The sequence below is a fragment of the Pan paniscus genome, chromosome 20, assembly GCF_029289425.2.
Source record: "Pan paniscus chromosome 20, NHGRI_mPanPan1-v2.0_pri, whole genome shotgun sequence".
Taxonomy (NCBI): Eukaryota; Metazoa; Chordata; class Mammalia; order Primates; family Hominidae; genus Pan; species Pan paniscus.
The window spans coordinates 12,116,095-12,138,446 of NC_073269.2; the positions used below are offsets into that span (position 1 = coordinate 12,116,095).

The 22,352-nt window shown below is 50.7% G+C and overlaps 1 protein-coding gene across 6 annotated transcripts in view; it reads left to right on the forward strand.

The window, feature by feature from the left end:
* Positions 1-22,352, forward strand: part of ARHGEF18 (Rho/Rac guanine nucleotide exchange factor 18) — an 86,599-nt gene that overhangs the window by 58,727 nt on the left and 5,520 nt on the right. For all 6 annotated transcript variants that reach the window (XM_034946297.3, XM_034946298.3, XM_034946296.3 and 3 more), the window contains 8 exons: positions 6,566-6,683; positions 8,901-9,149; positions 11,784-11,860; positions 13,964-14,142; positions 15,358-15,449; positions 17,609-17,791; positions 19,269-19,406; positions 20,011-20,141. In XM_034946297.3, the coding sequence (XP_034802188.1) occupies positions 6,566-6,683; positions 8,901-9,149; positions 11,784-11,860; positions 13,964-14,142; positions 15,358-15,449; positions 17,609-17,791; positions 19,269-19,406; positions 20,011-20,141 (1,167 nt within the window). The remainder of the gene's footprint in view (positions 1-6,565; positions 6,684-8,900; positions 9,150-11,783; positions 11,861-13,963; positions 14,143-15,357; positions 15,450-17,608; positions 17,792-19,268; positions 19,407-20,010; positions 20,142-22,352) is intronic.

The following is a 22,352-nucleotide window of genomic DNA, read 5'->3' on the forward strand; positions in this document are numbered from 1 at the left end:
TTTCCGAGATGTTAATGCGGGATCTTGCTGTCCGTTTCCGATATGTTAATACGGGATCTTGCTTTCTGTTTCCGCGATGTTAATGTGGGATCTTGCTGTCCGTTTCCAAGATGTTAATGTGGATCTTGCTCTGCGTTTCCGAGATGTTAATACAGGATCTTGCTCTCCGTTTCCGCGATGTTAATGTGGGATCTTGCTGTCCATTTCCGATATGTTAACACGGGATCTTGCTTTGCGTTTCCGAGATGTTAACGCGGGATCTTGCTTTCCGTTTCCGAGGTGTTAACGCGGGATCTTGCTGTCCGTTTCCGAGATGTTAATGTGGGATCTTGCTGTCCATTTCCAAGATGTTAATTGTGGATCTTGCTTTCTGTTTCCGAGATGTTAATGCGGGATCTTGCTTTCCGTTTCCGAGATGTTAATGTGGATCTTGCTTTCCGTTTCCGAGATGTTAATACGGGATCTTGCTGTCCGTTTCCGAGATGTTAATGTGGGATCTTGCTGTCCATTTCCGAGATGTTAATGTGGGATCTTGCTGTCCGTTTCCACGATGTTAATGTGGATCTTGCTTTCCATTTCCTAGATGTTAATGCGGGATCTTGCTTTCCGTTTCCGAGATGTTAATGTGGATCTTGCTTTCTGTTTCCGAGATGTTAATACGGGATCTTGCTGTCCATTTCCGAGATGTTAATACAGGATCTTGCTTTCCATTTCCGAGATGTTAATGTGGGATCTTCCTTTCCGTTTCTGAGATGTTAATGCAGGATCTTGCTGTCCATTTCCAATACGTTAATACGGGGTCTTGCTGTCTGTTTCCGAGATGTTAATGTGGGATCTTGCTGTCCATTTCCGAGATGTTAATGTGGATCTTGCTTTCCGTTTCCCAGATGTTAATACGGGATCTTGCTGTCCGTTTCCAAGATGTTAATGCGGGATCTTGCTGTCCGTTTCCGAGATGTTAATGTGGGATCTTGCTGTCCGTTTCCGAGATGTTAATACGGGATCTTGCTGTCCGTTTCTGAGATGTTAATGTGGATCTTGCTTTCCGTTTCCAAGATGTTAATGTGGATCTTGCTTTCCGTTTCCGAGATGTTAATGTGGATCTTGCTTTCCGTTTCCGAGATGTTAATACGGGATCTTGCTTTCCGCTTCCGAGATGTTAATACAGGATCTTGCTTTCCGTCTCCGAGATGTTAATGCGCTATCTTGCTTTCCATTTCCGAGATGTTAATACGGGATCTTGCTTTCCACTTCCGAGATGTTAATGCAGGATCTTGCTTTCCGTTTCCGAGATGTTAATGTGGATCTTGCTTTCCATTTCCGAGATGTTAATGTGGATCTTGCATTCCGTTTCCGAGATGTTAATGCGGGATCTTGCTTTCCATTTCCGAGATGTTAATGTGGATCTTGCTTTCCATTTCCGAGATGTTAATGCGGGATCTTGCTATCCCTTTCTGATATGTTAATACGAGATCTTGCTTTCCGTTTCCACAATGTTAATGTGGGATCTTGCTGTCCATTTCCGAGCTGTTAATGTGGATCTTGCTTTCCATTTCCGAGATGTTATTATGGGATCTTGCTGTCCATTTCCGAGATGTTAATACGGGATCTTGCTTTCCGTTTCCGAGATGTTAATGCGGGATCTTGCTTTCCGTTTCTGAGGTGTTAATGCAGGATCTTGCTGTCCGTTTCCGAGATGTTAATGCGGGATCTTGCTGTCCATTTCCGAGACGTTAATACGGGATCTTGCTTTCCGTTTCCAAGATGTTAATGCGGCCTCTTGCTGTCCATTTCCGATATGTTAATATGGGATCTTGCTTTCTGTTTCCACGATGTTAATGTGGGATCTTGCTGTCCGTTTCCAAGATGTTAATATGGATCTTGCTCTCCATTTCCGAGATGTTAATACAGGATCTTGCTCTCTGTTTCCGGGATGTTAATGTGGGATCTTGCTGTCCATTTCCAATATGTTAATATGGGATCTTGGTTTCCGTTTCCGAGATGTTAACGCGGGATCTTGCTTTCCATTTCCGAGATGTTAACGTGGGATCTTGCTGTCCGTTTCTGAGATGTTAATGTGGGATCTTGCTGTCCATTTCCAAGATGTTAATTGTGGATCTTGCTTTCTGTTTCCGAGATGTTAATGCGGGATCTTGCTTTCCGTTTCCGAAATGTTAATGTGGATCTTGCTTGCCGTTTCCCAGATGTTAATACGGGATCTTGCTGTCCGTTTCCGAGATGTTAATGTGGGATCTTGCTGTCCATTTCCGAGATGTTAATGTGGGATCTTGCTGTCCGTTTCCACGATGTTAATGTGGATCTTGCTTTCCATTTCCTAGATGTTAATGCGGTATCTTGCTTTCCGTTTCCGAGATGTTAATGTGGATCTTGCTTTCTGTTTCCGCAATGTTAATACGGGATCTTGCTGTCCATTTCCGAGATGTTAATACAGCATCTTGCTTTCCGTTTCTGAGATGTTAATGTGGGATCTTCCTTTCCGTGTCTCAGATGTTAATGCGGTATCTTGCTGTCCATTTCCAATATGTTAATACGGGATCTTACTGTCCATTTCCGAGATGTTAATGTGGGATCTTCCTGTCCGTTTCTGAGATGTTAATGCGGGATCTTGCTGTCCATTTCCAATATGTTAATACGGGATCTTGCTGTCCATTTCCGAGATGTTAACGTGGATCTTGCTTTCCATTTCCGAGATGTTAATGCGGGATCTTGCTGTCCGTTCCCGAGATGTTTATGCGGGATCTTGCTTTCCGTTTCCGAGATGTTAATGTGTGATCTTCCTTTCCGTTTCCGAGATGTTAATACGGGATCTTGCTGTCCATTTCCGATATGTTAATACGGGATCTTGCTTTCCGTTTTCGAGATGTTAACGCAGGATCTTGCTTTCCATTTCCGAGATGTTAATGCGGGATCTTGCTGTCCATTTCCGATATGTTAATACGGGATCTTGCTTTCCGTTTCCGCAATGTTAACGTGGGATCTTGCTGTCCATTTCCGAGATGTTAATGTGGATCTTGCTGTCCATTTCCGAGATGTCAATGTGGATCTTGCTGTCCATTTCCGAGATGTTAATTCGGGATCTTGCTGTCCGTTTCCGAGATGTTAATACGGGATCTTGCTGTCCGTTTCCGAGATGTTAATACGGGATCTTGCTTTCCGTTTCCGTGATGTTAATGCGGGATCTTGCTTTCCGTTTCCGAGATGTTAATGCGGGATCTTGCTTTCCCTTTCCGAGATGTTAATGCGGGATCTTGCTTTCCGTTTCCGAGATGTTAATGCGGGATCTTGCTGTCCATTTGCGATATGTTAATACGGGATCTTGCTGTCCGTTTCCGAGATGTTAATACGGGATCTTGCTTTCCGTTTCCGTGATGTTAATGCGGGATCTTGCTTTCCGTTTCCGAGATGTTAATGCGGGATCTTGCTTTCCCTTTCCGAGATGTTAATGCGGGATCTTGCTTTCCGTTTCCGCGATGTTAATGTGGGATCTTGCTGTCCATTTCCAAGATGTTAATGTGGATCTTGCTCTCCGTTTCCGAGATGTTAATACGGGATCTTGCTCTCCGTTTCCGCGATGTTAATGTGGGATCTTGCTGTCCATTTCCGATATGTTAATACGGGATCTTGCTGTCCGTTTCCGAGATGTTAATGTGGGATCTTGCTGTCCATTTCCAAGATGTTAATTGTGGATCTTGCTTTCTGTTTCCGAGATGTTAATACGGGATCTTGCTGTCCGTTTCCGAGATGTTAATGTGGGATCTTGCTGTCCATTTCTGAGATGTTAATGTGGGATCTTGCTGTCCGTTTCCAAGATGTTAATGTGGATCTTGCTTTCCATTTCCTAGATGTTAATGCGGGATCTTGTTTTCCGTTTCCGAGATGTTAATGTGGATCTTGCTTTCTGTTTCCGAGAAGTTAATACGGGATCTTGCTGTCCATTTCCGAGATGTCAATACAGCATCTCGCTTTCTGTTTCCAAGATGTTAATGTGGGATCATCCTTTCCGTTTCTGAGATGTTAATGCGGGATCTTGCTGTCCATTTCCGATATGTTAATACAGGATCTTGCTGTCCGTTTCCGAGATGTTAATGCGGGATCTTGCTGTCCATTTCCGAGATGTTAACGGGGATCTTGCTTTCCGTTTCCGAGATGTTAACACGGGATCTTGCTGTCCGTTTCCGAGATGTTAATGCGTGATCTTGCTGTCCGTTTCCGAGATGTTAATGCATGATCTTGCTGTCCGTTTCCGAGATGTTAATGCGGGATCTTGCTGTCCGTTTCCGAGATGTTAATACGGGATCTTGCTGTCCGTTTCCGAGATGTTAATGCGGGATCTTGCTTTCCGTTTCCGAGATGTTAATGTGGATCTTGCTTTCTGTTTCGGAGATGTTAATACGGGATCTTGCTGTCCATTTCCGAGATGTTAATACAGGATCTTGCTTTCCGTTTCCGAGATGTTAATGTGGGATCTTCCTTTCCGTTTCTGAGATGTTAATGCGGGATCTTGTTGTCCATTTCCGATATGTTAATACGGGATCTTGCTGTCCGTTTCCGAAATGTTAATCCGGGATCTTGCTGTCCATTTCCGAGATGTTAACGTGGATCTTGCTTTCCGTTTCCGAGTTGTTAATACGGGATCTTGCTGTCCGTTTCCGAGATGTTAATGTGGGATCTTGCTGTCCATTTCCAAAATGTTAATGTGGATCTTGCATTCCGTTTCCGAGATGTTAATCCGAGATCTTGCTTTCCGTTTCCGAGATGTTAATGTGGATCTTGCTTTCCATTTCCGAGATGTTAATACGGGATCTTGCTGTCCATTTCCGAGATGTTAATATGGGATCTTGCTTTCCGTTTCCGAGATGTTAATGCGGGATCTTGCTTTCCGTTTCCCAGATGTTAATGCGGGATCTTGCTGTCCATTTCTGAGATGTTAATGTGGGATTTTGCTGTCTATTTCCGAGATGTTAATGTGAATCTTGCTTTCTGTTTCCGAGATGTTAATGCGGGATCTTGCTTTCCGTTTGCGAGATGTTAATGTGGGATTTTGCTGTCCGTTTCCGAGATGTTAATGTGGATCTTGCATTCGGTTTCCGAGATGTTAATGCGGGATCCTGCTTTCCGTTTCCGAGATGTTACTGTGGATCTTGCTTTCCGTTTCCGAGATGTTAATGCGGGATCTTGCTTTCCATTTCCGAGATGTTAATGTGGGATCTTGCTTTCCATTTCCGAGATGTTAATACGGGATCTTACTGCCCATTTCCGAGATGTTAATGTGGGATCTTGCTGTCCATTTCCGAGATGTTAATGTGGATCTTGCATTCCGTTTCCGAGATGTCAATGCGGGATCTTGTTTTCCGTTTCCGAGATGTTAATGTGGATCTAGCTTTCCGTTTCCGAGATATTAATACGGGATCTTGCTGTCCGTTTCCGAGTTGTTAATGTGGGATTTTGCTGTCCATTTCCGAGATGTTAATGTGGATCTTGCATTCCGTTTCCGAGATGTTAATGTGGGATCTTGCTTTCCGTTTCCGAGAGGTTAATGTGGATCTTGCTTTCCGTTTCCGAGATGTTAATACGGGATCTTGCTGTCCATTTCCGAGATGTTAATATGGGATCTTGCTTTCCGTTTCCGAGATGTTAATGCGGGATCTTGCTTCCCGTTTCCGAGATGTTAATGCGGGATCTTGCTTTCCGTTTCCGAGATGTTAATGCGGGATCTCGCTGTCCATTTCTGAGATGTTAATGTGTGATTTTGCTGTCTATTTCCGAGATGTTAATGTGAATCTTGCTTTCCGTTTCCGAGATGTTAATGCGGGATCTTGCTTTCCATTTCCGAGATGTTAATGTGGGATTTTGCTGTCCGTTTCCGAGAATTTAATGTGGATCTTGCATTCCGTTTCCGAGATGTTAATGCGGGATCTTGCTTTCCGTTTCCGAGATCTTACTGTGGATCTTGCTTTCCGTTTCCGAGATGTTAATACGGGATCTTGCTGTCCGCTTCCGAGATGTTAATACGGGATCTTACTTTCCCTTTCCGAGATGTTAATGCGGGATCTTGCTTTCCATTTCCGAGATGTTAATGCGGGATCTTGCTGTCCATTTCCGATATGTTAATACGGGATCTTGCTTTCCGTTTCCGCAATGTTAATGTGGATCTTGCTGTCCATTTCCAAGATATTAATGTGGATCTTGCTTTCCGTTTCCGAGATGTTAATACGGGATCTTGTTGTCCGTTTCCGAGGTGTTAATGCGGGATCTTGCTTTCCGTTTCCGAGATGTTAATACGGGGTCTTGTTGTCCGTTTCCGAGATGTTAATGCGGGGTCTTGCTGTCCCTTTCCGAGATGTTAATGTGGGATCATGCTGTCCGTTTCCGAGATGTTAATGCAGGATCTTGCTGTCCATTTCCGAGATGTTAATATGGGATCTTGCTGTCCGTTTCCGAGATGTTAATGCGGGATCTTGCTGTCCGTTTCCGAGATGGTAATACAGGATCTTGCTGTCCGTTTCTGAGATGTTAATACAGGATCTTGCTTTCTGTTTCCTAGAAAATTGGCAACTTCTCCATCGTGCGGCGGCTTGGCGTGCAGGAGTGCATTCTCCTGGTTACACAACGCATAACCAAATACCCAGTGCTGGTGGAGCGCATCATCCAGAACACGGAAGGTAGGCCTTCTCCCCACTGCCCTGCCCGCCCGTGCTGCTGCAGCACAGGGCTCTCTCCGTGTACCCACTCCCTATTTGAGCAGCAAACTGGATAAATTCCCTTTGAAATCCACTTTGCTGGTTGCTGGGGTTCCTTCCTTTTTTTTTTTTTTGTTTTTTTTTAAAAGACAGAGTCTCATTCTGTTGCCCAGGCTGGAGTGTAGTGGTGAAATCATAGCTCATTGCACAGCCTCCAACTCCGGGGCTCAAGTGGTCCTTCTACCTCAGCCTCCCAAGCACCTGGGACTACAGGCATACGCCACTACACACAGTTAATTAAAAAAAATTTTTTTTTTAGAGATGGGGTCTCGCTGTGTTACCCAGGCTGGTCTGGAACTCCTGGATTCAAGTGATCCTCCCACCACGGTCTCTCCAAAGTGCTGGGATTACAGGCATGAGCCATCACATGTGGCCTGGGTTTTTTTGTTTTGTTTTGTTTTGAGACAGTCTCGCTGTGTCCCTCAGGCTGGAGTACAGTGGCATGATCTCGGCTCACTGCAACCTCCACTTTCCAGGTTCAAGCAATTCTCCTGCCTCAGACTCCCGAGTAGCTAGGACTACAGGCGCCCACCACCACACCTAGCTAACTTTGATATTTGTAGTAGAGATGGGGATTCACCATGTTGATCAGGCTGGTCTTAAACTCCTGGCCTCAAATGATCCACCCATGTTGGCCTCCCAAAGTGCTGGGATTACAGGCGTGAGCCACCATGCCACACCCAGCCTGGCCTGGGGCTTTTGATACAAGAAAGTTGGGGTGGTCAGCACCATGAAAGCAGGAGCCAGGTCTCATTTGCCGACTGTTTCCCCCAGCCCCTAGCACAGGCTGGGCCACTGCAGGCCCTCAGTGTCAGTGTCTGTGGAAAGGATGAATGGATGGAGACGGTGCCCTGGTGGTTCAAACAGACCCAGAGATGGCCTCTGTGTCACATGACCAGGGCTGAGCAAGGGATGTGTCTGGAGCCAGGGAGGCAGAGAAGGGCGGGCAGTCCAGCCAGGGGTTCTGGCAGCCAGGGCCGTGCTGACCACAGCTCTCGCTTCACCACTGAATTCAGGCCGTGAGAGGATGAACAAATTTCCCCACTATAAAAGCCACATCCTTGGAGTGGGAAGAGCCAGATCCCAGTCACAACAGGAGGTGGAGGGAATCTAATTTATTTATTTATTTATTTATTTATTTATTTATTTATTTATTGTAAGATGGAGTTTCACTCTTATTGCCCAGGCTAGAGTACAGTGGCATGATCTTGGCTCACTGCAACCTCTGCCTCCTGGGTTCAAGTGATTCTCCTGCCTCAGCCTCCCGAGTAGCTGGGATTACAGGCATGTGCCACCACGCCTGGCTAATTTTTATATTTTTAGTAGAGACGAGGTTTCTTCATGTTGGTCAGGCTGGTCTTGAACTCCCGACCTCAGGTGATCTGCCCGCCTCAGCCTCCCAGAGTGCTGGGATTACAGGCGTGAGCCACCATGCCCAGCTGGGAGTCTTTTATGAAGGGATTGGGACAGAGGAGAGTTTGTTTACCAAGCAGTAGACGGCAGAGCTAGTCATGGCAGTTTTGCCACTTGAATTGCACCTTAGCTTCTGCATTCGATAGACGCTCTACCTAGGTAAAAATTCAGCTCTGGGCCAGGCACAGTGGCTTATGCCTGTAATCCCAGCACTTTGGGAGGCTGAGGCAGGCGGATCACTTGAAGTCAGGAGTTTGAGACCAGCCTGGCCAACATAGTGAAACCCCGTCTCTACTAAAAATACCAAAAAAAAAAAGCTGGGCATGGTGGCGGGTGCCTGTAATCCCAGCTACTTGGGAGACTGAGGCAGGAGAATCGCTTGAACCTGGGAGACAGGTTGCAGTGAGCTGAGATTGCGCCATTGTACTCTAGCCTGGGTGACAGAGCCAGACTCCGTCCACCCTACCCCCCCCCAAAAAAACCTAAACTCTGACGTGTTGCATTTATTTTGGAGAACTATTTGCATCTCAGGAGATTACATTTGGAAAGTGATCTTGAGGATCTTCTGAGTGGTGGCCTTGGAGAACACACCTCATAGATCCCACACGCCCATACATAGTGTGTCCACACACCTCATAGATCCCACATGTCCATACATAGTGAGTGTGTCCACTTCTGTTGTGTTAAAGTGGAAAAGAAAGACGCTAACTCTGCTATGTCTGGCAGCTGGCACTGAGGACTATGAAGACCTGACCCAGGCCTTGAACCTCATCAAAGATATCATCTCACAAGTGGACACCAAGGTCAGTGAGTGTGAGAAGGGCCAGCGCCTCAGGGAGATCGCAGGGAAGATGGACCTGAAGTCTTCCAGCAAACTCAAGAACGGGCTCACCTTCCGCAAGGAAGACATGCTTCAGCGGCAGCTCCACCTGGAGGGCATGCTATGCTGGAAGACCACATCAGGGCGCTTGAAAGGTAAAGGCCTGCCCCTGCCCACCTCTAGTGGGTGCCATCTTGGATCAGTGGGCACTGTCTTGGAGTGGTGGGCACTGTCTTAGATTAGTGGCACCATCTTGTATCAGTGGGTACCATCTTGGAGAGGTGGTCACCATCTTGGATTGGTGGGTACTCTCTTGATTGGTGGCATTATCCTGTATCAGTGGGTACCATTTTGGAGTGTTGGTTCCCATTTTTTATTGGTGGGTGCCATGTTGGATTGGTGGCATTATATTGGATTGGTGGGTGCTATCTTGGGTTGGTAGCACCATCTTGGGAGTTGTGGGTGCCCTCTTAGAGTGATGGGTGCCATCTTGGATCAGTGGGCATCATCTTGGATTGGTGGGTGCCATATTGGATTAGCAGCACCATCTTGGAGTGGTGGCACTGTATTGGATTGGTGGGTGCCATCTTGGATCAGTGGCACCATCTTGGGAGTTGTGGGCACCCTCTTGGAGTGGTGGTTGCCATCTTGGATCAGTGGCACCATCTTGGTGGGTTCCCTCTTGAATCAGTGGGCACAATTTGGGTTGGTGGGTGCCATCTTGGATTGGTGGCACAGTCTTAGGAATGATGGCACCATCTTAGATCACTGGGTGCCTCTTGGATCAGTGGCATAGTCTTGGAAATAGTGACATCATCCTGGATCAGTGAGTACCATCTTGGATCAGTGAGCACCATCTTGGAATGGTGGCATCATCTTGATCAGTGGGCTCCCTCTTGGATCAGTGGCCACCATTTTGACTGGTGGGTGCCATCTCGGACTGGTGGCATGGTCTTGGGAGTGGTGGCATCCTCTCAGATCAGTGGGTGCCCTCTTGGATCAGTGGACACCATCTTGGTTTGGTTTGGTGGGTGTCAACTGACACAGAGCCACTGAAGTCTGGCTACTTCATGGCTGAAGGGAGGTTATGAGCTGAGTCAGGATGAGCAAGGCAGCTGGGGTGTAGCATAAAAGAGATGGTTGTATCACCGTCCTCCTCCTCTGGTCTTTGGAAGGGTGCAGTACACACCAGGAGGGCATGCTGAGTTGTTGACTTCCCAATGGAAACCCAGGGCATTGGTGGCACATCGAGACACCCCAGGTTTGGGCCCAGAATTCCAAACACGCTCAGCTGCCCATCTGGGCAGTCATGGGCCAGCCTGCCTGCCATGGGCCCAGCCACTGAGAGGCCCCCATGTGGATAGAGAATACCCCCAGGACTGCTGATCAGTGTCCCCAAGCATCCCACTCGCTGCCCAGGGTGTGCTCCGAGCCCTACTTTCAAGACCCATGTTGCAGTTCAGACCAGAGAGTGCTCAGGATTCATCCCTGGGTTTCCTGTTCATTTTTGGAGCCTCTAGAAACATCCCAAGCTATCTATTCACATCAGCATCTTTAAGGATCTCGAGGGAGTCATTGAGGTGGCCAAATGACAGCACTTGCCCACTCATCATTTGAGTAGGCGTGTATTTCGCAGACAGGTTTAGCGCCTTCTGCCTGCCAGGCGCCGAGTTGGATGGTAGGAATACACCCCACCGGGCAAGACCTGGTGCCTAGCCTTTTAAGGCATCAGTCACTGGGGCTGAAAGACAGAAACAAGCCAAAAAACGGAAAAACTAGTTAGAAGTCCAGCAGATGCTTTAAGGAAGCCAGCAGGCTGCAGTGTGAGAGAATTAGCAAAAGCGTATCTGACTTAGACAGGGGTGTTGGAAGCAGCTCCCCAAAAGTGGCGTTGCCCTTGAAACGCAGCTCAGGATTTGCATCTATGTGCAGGAAGCCTTACAGCACGAGAGGTTCATACAGGGACAAGGCACTGAGGGGGACTGAGGGGCACGAGGGGACTGAGACCACCCCTGGCCTGCATCGCTGCAGTGGCTCAGGTCCTGGTGACCCAGGAGCAGGGAGAACAGAGAGCTCCGTTCACATCTGAGACATCAGAGGGAGAGATGCTGTATTAGTCCATGTTCATGCTGCTGATAAAGATATACCTGAGACTGGGCAACTTACTAAAGAAAGACGTTTAATGGACTTAAACAGTTCCACCTGTGGGGGAAGGCCTCACAATCATGGCAGAAGGCAGGAGGAGCAAGTCAAGTCTTACATGGATGGCAGCAGGCAAAGAGAGAGGGAGCTTGTGCAGGGAAACTCCCCCTTATAAAACTGTCAGATCTTGTGAGACTCATTCACTATCACGAGAACGGCATGGAAAAGATCTGCCCCCATGATTCAATTACCTCCCACCAGGTCCCTCTTACAGCACGTGGGAATTCAAGATGAGATGTGGGTGGGGACGCAGCCAAACCGTATCAGATTCTCAAAGGTCAGACCCAGCAGGTGTTGTTACAGCAAAGAGAACTGCCGGGCACAGTGGCCTGACACGGGCGGGAGCCCTGGTTTGAGCTCTGGACACGGAAGGGACTTAGAGGAGGCTCCGGCTGCTCGTTGGTGCTGAAGGTTGAGACCTGGAAAGGTGATGGGGGGTGCAGGCAAGGCAGAAAGGAAACTTCTAGGCCCAGGCAGAAGCATCACGCTGCTTACACCTTCCTGGGAAGTGGCATCCGTGGGGGTGGCCGGCAAGACCTCCTGGCTATGGGACTTTTAAGATGCCTCCTTCCATGCTGTTTTCCCAGATGTCCTGGCCATCCTGCTGACCGACGTACTTTTGCTGCTACAAGAAAAAGATCAGAAATACGTCTTTGCTTCTGTGGTATGTATTCTGTCTCTTCAGACGAAGGGTCGGCTGGGTGCTGTGGCTCACGTCTATAATCCCAGCACTTTGGGAGGCCGAGGTGGGCAGATCACTTGAGCTCAAGAGTTGAAGTCCAGCCTGGCCAACATGGTGAAACCTCACCTCTACTAAAAATACAAAAATTAGCCGGGCATGGTGGCCCATGTCTGTAGTCCCAGCTACTCAGGAGGCTGAGGCAGGATAATCACCTGAACCCAGGAGGTGAAGGTTGCAGTGAGCTGAGATTGTGCCACTGCTCTCCAGCAAGACTGCGCCACTGCTCTCCAGCCTGGGCAACAGAGCGAGACTCTATCTCAAAACAAAAAAACAAAACAAACAAACAAAAAACAGACGAAGGGCCCTGCTTGCTGTGACCTTGTTGGGAGGTTGGCTGAAACTGCCCATGGAAGGGGCACCTGTGAGTTTTCCAGGCCCACATAGCTGGGATTACAGGCGCCCGACACCACGCCTGGCTAATTTTTTGTATTTTTAGTAGAGACGGGGTTTCACCATGTTGGCCAGGCTGGTCTCCATCTCCTAACCTCAAGTGATCCTCCCGCCTTGGCCTCCCAAAGTGATGGGATTACAGTCGTGCGCCACCGTGCCCAGCTGCTGGTGTGTTCTTAACCAGTGTATTTGTTTGCTGAGGCTGCTGTAAACAAAGTACCATGGACTGGGTGGTTTAGACCACATAAATTTATTGTCTCACGTTTCTGCAGGCTGAAAGTCCAAGATGAAGGTATCAGCAGGGTTGGTTTCTTCTGAGGCCCCTTGGCTTGTAGACAGCCATCTGCTCATCTGTTCTCTGTGTCCTCGAGTGGCTATCCCTCTGTGTGTGCCTCTGTGCTAATCTCCTCTTGTTAGAAGGATGCCAGTCAGATTGGATTTGGGCCTGCCCATATGATCTCATTTTGCCATAATCATCTCTCTTTTTTTTTTTTTTTTTTGAGACAGAGTCTCACTCTGTCGCCCAGGCTGGAGTGTGCAATGACACAATCTCGACTCACTGCAACCTCCACCTCCCGAGTTCAAGTGATTCTCCTGCCTCAGCCTCCTGAGTAGCTGGGATTACAGGCACCTGCCGCCACACCCGGCTACTTTTTGTATTTTTAGTAGAGACGGGGTTTCACCATGTTGGCCAGGCTGGTCTTGAACTCCTGACCTTAAGTGATCTGCCTGCCTCAGCCTCCCAAAGTGCTGGGATTACAGGAGTGAGCCGCCACACCCGCACCTTAATCACCTCTTTAAAGGCCCCATCTCCAAAGACAGCCACATTCTGAGGTGCTAGGGGTCAGGACTTCATATGAATTTGTGGGGAACACAGTGTAGCCCACTCTAGCCAGTTAAAATGTGCATTTTGCTGGTCTGTGGAAGCATTGTCTCTTGAAGGATGCGTGACAGACTAGAAATACCGGTGGCTCTGGGTGGCCTGAGGCACAAGACAGAGATGGGTTTATCTGTTGTTATATACTACATACTGTTGTATCTTTTGAGCTTTCTCGTGTGTATGTGCATTGCCGACTATTTAAAAAAATTTTTTTAAGCTGATGAAATTGACACATTATTGGGATACTAAGGGGCAAGATGGCTCACTCCTGTCATCTCAGCACTTTGGGAGGCCGAGATAGGAGGATCACTTGAGCCTAGGAGTTCAATACCAGCCTGGGCAACATAGTGAGATCCCATCTCTACAAAAAATACAAAAATTCGCTGGGCCTGGCGGCACGTGCCTATAATCCCAGCTACTCAGGAGGCTGAGGTGGGAGGATCACTTGAGCCTGGGAGGTCAAGGCTGCAGGGAACAATGATTGCACCACTGCACTACAGCCTGGGTGACAGAGCAAGACCTGGCCTCCAAGATAGTTTAAAAAAAAAAAAAAAAAAAAAAAAAGGTTTCTAGGATTTCGTTGCAATAGTATCTTTTTTCCCCCAGATGGCAAAATATTTCCGCTTTGAATTGTTTGAAAAGAAATGAGGAGCGTGACCCCCACTCTTAGTTCCCCTCACCAGGCCCTTGACCTCCCTGCTGTTTGGGTGCGGTGGGGTAAAGGGTGACCTCCCCAATGCCCTCTACCCATGCAGGACTCAAAGCCACCCGTCATCTCGTTACAAAAGCTCATCGTGAGGGAAGTGGCCAACGAGGAGAAAGCGATGTTTCTGATCAGCGCCTCCTTGCAAGGGCCGGAGATGTATGAAATCTACACGAGCTCCAAAGAGGACAGGAACGCCTGGATGGCCCACATCCAAAGGGCTGTGGAGAGGTGAGGAGGGCCTGGGTGTCTCCCCACCTGCTGTGTTCCTTCCGCCGATTGGTCCACCCTTGGCTTCGACGGTTGGCCATCAGCTGTGACCTTGAACTCCCTCATCCCAGCTTGGGACCCATGACGCCATTCCAGCTCCTTCTGATGACTCAACCTGTTGGACGTTGAGGCCAACGGGCCCAGAAAGGCAGCTGTAACCTGGGCCTTTCTGCATGCGTGGGCCACTGCACCTGCCATGGTGGGCTCTCTGCATTCTAGGGCCAGATTTGTTGGAGCAGGGCATGGCATCTTGTCCTTCCTCCTTGGGCCGAGCACCCCTCAGGGCCCAGAACCAGCTGGCTTCCCCTCCCTCTCTTTATTTTTTATTTTTTTGAGACAGAGTCTTGCTCTGTCGCCCAGGCTGGAGTGCAGTGATGCAATCTCGGCTCACTGCAGCCTCCGCCTCCCAGGTTCAAGCAATTCTCCTGCCTCAGCCTCCCCGAGTAGCTGGGATTACAGGCGTGAGCCACTGTGCCCAGCCTATTTTGTTTTGTTTTGTTTTGTTTTGTTTTTTAGAGTCGGGCTCTTGCTCTATCACCCAGGCTGGAGTGCGCTGACACAATCATAGCTTACTGCAACCCAAACTCCTGGGCTCAAGCCATCCTACCCCCTCGGCCTCCCAAGTAGCTGGAACTACAGGCACACACCACCACACCCAGCTAGATTTTTTATTTTTGTAGAGATGGGGCCTCACTGTGTTGCCCAGGCTGGTCTTGAACTCCTGGCCTCAAGCCATCCTCCTGTCTTGGCCTCCCAAAGTGTTGGGATTACAGGCGTGAGCCACCATGCCTGTCCACTCCCTCTCTTGATTCCCAGAGGCTTCCTGGTGCCTTAGTCTGGTTCGGACTCCCCCATCCACAGTAGCTGTAGCTCTACGGGGCTTGCAGCCACCCACCTGCACCTGGCAGGTCCTCTGCAAGCCCGCTGTCCCCTGGACTCCTCCTCTAAGTCACAGGCCATGTAAAGCCTCTTCCTGGTTATGCCCTGGTGCTTTGGGGCGGGATGAATGTCAGTGGCTCTCTCTCTTCCCCTCCTCGTCCTCCTGCACCACGAACAAGCTAAATCACTCCCAAAGTCAGAGACGGTCGTGGCGGCTGGTTCTGTAGAACCAGCGTCTGTGCCGGAGGCCAGCCTGCCTGGGAAGCACAGTTACCCACCCGACTCCTCTCCCTGCAGCTGCCCTGACGAGGAGGAGGGGCCCTTCAGCCTGCCCGAAGAGGAAAGGAAGGTGGTCGAGGCCCGCGCCACGAGACTCCGGGGCTTTCAAGGTGAGGGGGAGACAGCGTGTGGGCACACCCCTTGTGTGGTGAGCCCTGGGCCCTCCATCAGGACTGGCCACAGAGGGTGAACTGCCCCCCAGGTGACCCGGTGTTTTCCCGTGAGCTGTGCCATGTCCTGCAGCTCTGTGAAGCATTAGAACGGGGCTGTGCCATGACATAGCGATCTCCAGAGGTCACTTAGCCCTTTGGGGGTATGTGGGAGAGGGAGGGAGGAGAGCCCAGGGGACCTGAGCCCCTTCCAGAGCCGACCGCACAGCCACACACGCCACCACCACCCCATCCTCGTGCAGCCAGGAGCTCAACAGGGCATCCCAGTCCCATACGAAGGAATAGCACAGGGTCCCCACAGCCTCCTTCCAGAGCTTCCTCCTCCCTGTTTAATTACACTATTGAGATGTAATTCACACACCACACCACTCACCCTCCCAAGCGTGGGGTTCAGTGGCATTTCAGTGCATTTCCAATTATGCAGCCAGAATCATGTTAACTTTAGAACATCCCACCACCCCAGAAAGAAGCCCCGTCCCCCTTAACAGTCACTCCCCACCCCACGCCCCAACCCTGGCAATAGGAATCTACTTCCTGTCCCTGTGGATTGGCCTGTCCTGGACATTCCACATAAATGCAGTCACACACTGCGCGGCCTTTTGGGTCTGGCTTCTCTTGGGGTGTGATGTTAAGGTTCATCCGCGTTCAGTGAGCACTTTGTCAAGAACAATTCCTGGTACCCTGTAGCCTGCAGCAAGCTCCCTTTTTCCCTTTCACTGTCTGTATTTTTTTTTTATTTTATCTTTTTTTTTTTTTAAACGGAGCCTCGCTCTGTCACCAGGCTGGAGTGCAGTGGCGTGATCTCAGCTTACTACAAGCTCTGCCTATCAGGTCCAAGAGATTCTCCTCCCTCAGCCTCCCAAGTAGCTGGGACTATAGGCACCCGCCACCACGCCCCACTAATTTTTGTGTTTTTAGTAGAGATGGGGTTTCACCATGTTGGCCAGGATGGTCTCAATCTCTTGACCTCGTGATCTGCCTGCCTCGGCCTCCCAAAGTGCTGGGATTACAGGCGTGAGCCACCGCTCCCGGCCCTGTATTATTCATTTCTAAATTGGATAATACTAAAACAATAAGTGGCCTGGTATGGTGGCTCATGCCTGTAATCCCTGCACTTTGGGAGGCTGAGGCAGATGGATCACTGGAAGCCAGCAGTTTGAGACCAGCCTGGACAACATGGCGAAACCCTGTCTCTACAAAAAATTTAAAAATTAGGCTGGGTGCGGTGGCTCACGCCTGTAATCCCAGCACTTTGGGAGGCCAAAGCAGGTGGATCATTTGAGATCAGGAGTTTGAGACCAGCCTGGCCAAGATGGCAAAACCCCGTTTCTACTAAAAATACAAAAAATTAGCCAGGCATGGTGGTGCGTGCCTATAGTCCCAGCTACTTGGGAGGCTGAGGCAGGAGAATCGCTTGAACCCGGGAGGTGGAGGTTGCAGTGAGCCGAGATTGTGCCACTGCAGTCCAGCCTGGGCGACAGAGCAAGACTCCTTCTCAAAAGAAGAAGGAAGGAAAGAAAGAAAGGGAGGACGGAAAATTCAGTTTTCTAAGGCTCTAAGTTGGTCCCAGACTAATAAACGGGCCTGATACAGTCCTCACTCACACCCTACTGTGTTTGATTTTATTTTATTTCTTTTAGAGACAGGATCTTGCTTTCTTGGCCAGGCTGGAGTACAGTAGTGCAGTCATAGCTCACTGCAGCCTTGAACTCCTGGGCTCAAGCGATCCTCCTGCCTCATTTCCCAGGCATGCCCCACCACAACCAGCTAATTTTTTATTTGTAGAGACAGAGTCTCATTATGTTGTCCAGGCTGGTCTCGAACTCCAGGCTGCAAGAGGCCTCCTACCTTGGCCTCCCTAAGTACTGGGATCGCAGGCCTGAGCCACCACAGCTAACCTGATTTTTATAACAAGGGGGAAAATAATCAGAGGACAAGGCCATGCCCTCCCCTACCTCCCAGGAATGCAGGACACAAGGGGGCAGCCTACCTCAGGGCAGGGCCAGCGGGGGTCCTCATCCTTAGGCCAGTCCCCGGGGCTCAGACAATTCCAGGGAAGGCCGACCCGGCTGACTGCCACCTCCACCACCACTCTGCAGAGCGGTTGAGCATGAAAGACCAGCTGATCGCACAGAGCCTCCTAGAGAAACAGCAGATCTACCTGGAGATGGCCGAGATGGGCGGCCTCGAAGACCTGCCCCAGCCCCGAGGCCTATTCCGTGGAGGGGACCCATCCGAGACCCTGCAGGGGGAGCTAATTCTCAAGTCGGCCATGAGCGAGAGTAAGTTGGCTGCCCACACCTCAAGGGTGCAGTCTTGCCTGGGTGGGCTCCTCAGGGAACCCCAGGCCAGGCTCACGGCTCATTGTGGCCGACGCGGCACCCTGTCCAGGACAGGCTTCTATCTGGGGGGGCCCAGGAGCAGCACTGACCGCCCCCCGGTGCCTGTGAGAGCCAGAAGGACCTTAGACATAATCTGGGCCAAGCCCCTCCTTGCAGACATAAAGCACTTTCTCCCCCTTCAACAACCGCTCCGATGCTCCCTGCATGCAGAGGCTCTAAGCCGGGCCGTGGGGAGGATCTGAAGTTGACTGAGACTGGTTCCCTACCCACCAGAGGTTCCTCTTCTTCCTGGGAGGTGGGTCCTGGTGATATCCCCAGAAAAACACACGCACACTCCTTCAGTGGGTCCCCACGCACAGCTCTAACACAGCCGCCAGGCCCCTGGGCTGGCCGCTTGGGCAGTCAGTCAGCGCCCAGTCTGCTCTTTCTTTTTTTCTTTTTCTTTTTTTTTTTTGAGATGGAGTCTCGCTTTGTCACCCAGGCTGGAGTGCAGTGGCGTGATCGCGGCTCACTGCAACCTCCACCTCCTGGGTTTAAGTAATTCTGCCTCAGCCTCCTGGGTAGCTGGGATTACAGGCACCCACCACCACGCCCGGCTAATTTTTGTATTTTTAGTAGAGATGGGGTTTCACCATGTTGGCCAGGCTGGTCTCGAACTCCTGACCTCAGATGATCCACCCTCCTCTGCCTCCCAAGGTGCTGGGATTATAGGCGTGAGCCACCGCGCCCTGCCTCAATCTGCTCTTTCAACAGTGAGGGAAGCCGACTCAGCCCCTGCCTTCCAGAGCCTTTCCGCAGAATAAGAAGGCAGAGACGGGGGTCAGTCTTTCTCCCTCCAGGCCCACTGACATCCTTCCACCCGGCTCCAGCGGCCATTCTTCTTGGCCCCCTGGGGACATTCTCATATCCTGCACCTTGGCCTGGAATGTTCTTCTCCCCACCTCTGTGCCTGGCCACAGCCTGTTGGTCCTAGAGGGCTTTCTGTAGACAGCCCTTCCCCACAAAGTCACTCTCCCATATGGCCATTGTCACACAATCAGTGTATGGTCATTGTCATATAACACACCAAGTGTTTCCTGCTGGCCCTGGGCAGGGCCACATCCAGCATTCGCCAGCCCCTGGCCCAGGGCGGCCTGGTGGAAGGAGCTGCAGGAGCCTGTACCCGCCCTCCCCATGGCTGCCCCACAGCCCTGTCCTCTCACTCAGACGCAGATTGGCCTGTCCTGGTGGCCGTACCTGAAGTAAGGGTGTGCACAGGGACAGTGGGGCTGAAATCCCATGGCAGACAGAGGGGGGCAGGCGATCACCACCCCAGTGAGTCCCTCCGTCCACCCCGGTCTCGCTGCCCCAGCGTTCCATATTCCCCCAGCACACTTCCACAGGGCGACCCGTGCCTCCTGTCCCCTTCCTTCCACAGTCGAGGGCATCCAGAGCCTGATCTGCAGGCGGCTGGGCAGCGCCAATGGCCAGGTGGAAGACGGAGGCAGCTCCACAGGCCCGCCCAGGAGGGCTGAGACCTTCGCGGGCTACGACTGCACAAACAGCCCCACCAAGAGTAAGAGCGGGGCCGTCTCCCCTCCTGCCTCCAGGGCCGCCCCTCAGGATGCACATTAACTTGTATGGGGTTTCCTAGAACTTTCTTTTTTGTTGTTGTTGAGACAGAGTCTTGCTCTGTCACCCAGGCTGGAGTGCAGTGGCGCAATCTCGGCTCTCTGCAACCTCTGCCTCCTGGGTTCAAGTGATTCTCCTGCCTCAGCCTACCAAGTAGCTGGGACTATAAGCACACGCCACCACGCCTGGCTACTTTTTGTATTTTTAGTAGAAATGGGTTTTCACCATGTTGGCCAGGCTGGTCTCAAACTCCTGACTTCAGGTGATCCGCCCACCTCAGCCTCCCAAAGTGCTGGGATTGCAGGTGTGAGCCACCGCGCCCAGCCGATTGTCTGGAACCTTCTGAAACCCTCCAGACATCATTGGTTGTGTTGTGACAGCAGCACCCAGACCAGCCTGCCCCTCTCCAGCAGGCATCTGTGCTGCAGACGCCACCATTCGGGCCCAGCCTGGGTTTCCTACCTGGGCAGGGGCTGGGGGTGGACTGGGAAGCTTCCCCCTCCCCACGGGATGGCAGCATCCTCACGCCCCTGGCTTGGGGTTCTCAGATGGCAGTTTCAAGAAGAAAGTCAGCAGCACTGACCCCAGGCCCCGAGACTGGCGAGGCCCCCCAAACAGCCCGGACTTGAAGCTCAGTGACAGTGACATTCCTGGGAGCTCTGAGGAATCGCTGCAGGTGGTACGTGGATATCCATTTGCTTGGTACAGTCTGAGTCGTCATAAGGATTCATGTGTGTGAGCAGCTTCTGCTGGGGTTGTCCAGTTTTAGTCTTATTAGCATCGACAAGCATTGTTTGTTTTGTGGTGAATAACAGTATCTCAGCCCAGATTAACACACTGGCAGGTGATTTCTTCCTGCAGCCTCCCGGGAAAAGCAAAGAGGTCCCCAAGAGGAAGGCTGGGGAGGGGACAGGCTCAGGGCACTCACCATGGCTTCATCAACAGGCGAGGAACCCCCTACAGGGACCACCAGCTTTCAGCCGGGGCAGGTGTGGTGGTGCCTACCAGATGCCAGATCTCCCCGGCTGTTCCTTTGCCTTTGAATCAGAAGGCCAGGTGCCTACTCGGCCCTGCCCAGGTTAGGGGGTCAGAGGCCAAGGCCAGCTGCCTCTGATCAGCTCTGAGGCGTGGACTTGCTGGCACGCAGGCCTCATAGCCAAGCCCACTCTACCTCCCAGGAGGCCCCAGCCCCTCATTTTCCAAACACCCAGATTTGTACAAGTCAGATGACCAGCAGGGCCTGTGTTCCCAGTCATGACCCGGTCCTGGGTCCTTCCTGTTATCCACACTAAGGGATGTATTTTCAATAATAAGCAGGGGCCGGGTGCAGTGCCTCACACCCATAATCCCAGTGTTTTGGGAGACCGGGGTGGGAGGATCACTTTTTTTTTTTTTTTTTTTTTTTTTTTGGAGACAAGGTCTCACTCTGTCACCCAGGCTTGAGGGCAGTGGCGTGATCACAGCTCACACAGCCTCTAACTCCTAGGCTCAAGCAATCCTCCCACCTCAGCCTCCCAAGTAGCTGAGACTACAGGTGCACGCCCCCACACCTGACTAATTTTTTAAATGTTTGGTAGATACAGGGTCTCACTATGTTGCCCAGGCTGGTTTCCAACTCCTGGGCTCAAGCAATCCTCCTGCCTTGGCCTCCCAAAGTGTTGGGATTACAGGCAAGGCCGCCATGCCTGGCCTTGGGAGGATCACTTGAGGCCATGAGTTTGAGACCAGCCTGGGCAACATAGCAAGACCACATGTCGACAAAATATTTTTAAAATAGCTGATCCTTTGGCTGGGTGCGGTGGCTCATGCCTGTAATCCCAGCACTTCAGGAGGCCGACTCGGGTGATCACTTGAGTCCAGGGTTTGAGACCAGCCTGGCTAACATGGTGAAACCCTGTCTCTACTAAAAATATAAAAATTAGCTGGACGTGGTGGTGGATACCTGTAATCCCAGCTACTCAGGAGGCTAAGGTGGGAGAATCGCTTGAACCTAGGAGGTGGAGGTTGCAGTGAGCCGAGATTGCACCACTGCACTCTAGCCTGGGCGACCAAGCAAGACTTTGTTTCAAAAAAGTTAAAAATAGCTGCTGGGTGTGGTGGCTCACGCCTGTAATCCCAGCACTTTGGGAAGCCAAGGCAGGTGGATCACCTGAGGTCAGGAATTCGAGACCAGCCTGACCAACATGGTGAAACCCCGCCTCTACCAAATATACAAAATTAGCCGGGCGTGGTGGCACATTCGAGTAATCCCAGCTATTTGGGAGGCTGAGGCAGGAGAATCACTTGAACCAGGAAGGTGGTGGTTTCAGTGAGCTGAGATCGTGCCATTGCACTCCAGCCTGGGCAATGAGCAAAACTCCATCTCAAAAAAAAAAAAAATTAAAAATAGCTGATCCTGGTGGTGCACACCTGTAGTCCCAGCTACTCAGGAGGCCGAGGTGGGAGGATCAGGCCACTACACTCTAGAGCAAGGCCCTGTCTCAAAAAAAAAAAGAAGCCAGGCATGGTGGCTCATGCCTGTAATCCCAGCACTTTGGGAGGCCGAGGCGGGCGGATCACCTGAGGTCAGGAGTTTGAGACCAGCCTGGCCAACATGGTGAAACTCCGTTTCTACTAAAAATACACAAAATTAGCCAGGCGTGGAGGCTCGAGCCTATAATCCCAATTACTCGGGAGGTTGAGGCAGAAGAATTGCTTGAACCCGGGAGGTGGAGGGTGCAGTGAGCCGAGATCGCGCCACTGCACTCCAGCTTGGGCAACAAGAGCAGAATTCCGTTTCAAAAAAAAAAGTTAAAAAAAAAAAAAAGAAGATGAAGAAGAAGAAGCAGGCTTGAGTCTAGTCGGATGGGTCTTGAGCCGCTCTCTCTGGTTTGACGGTGTCCTCTTCCCA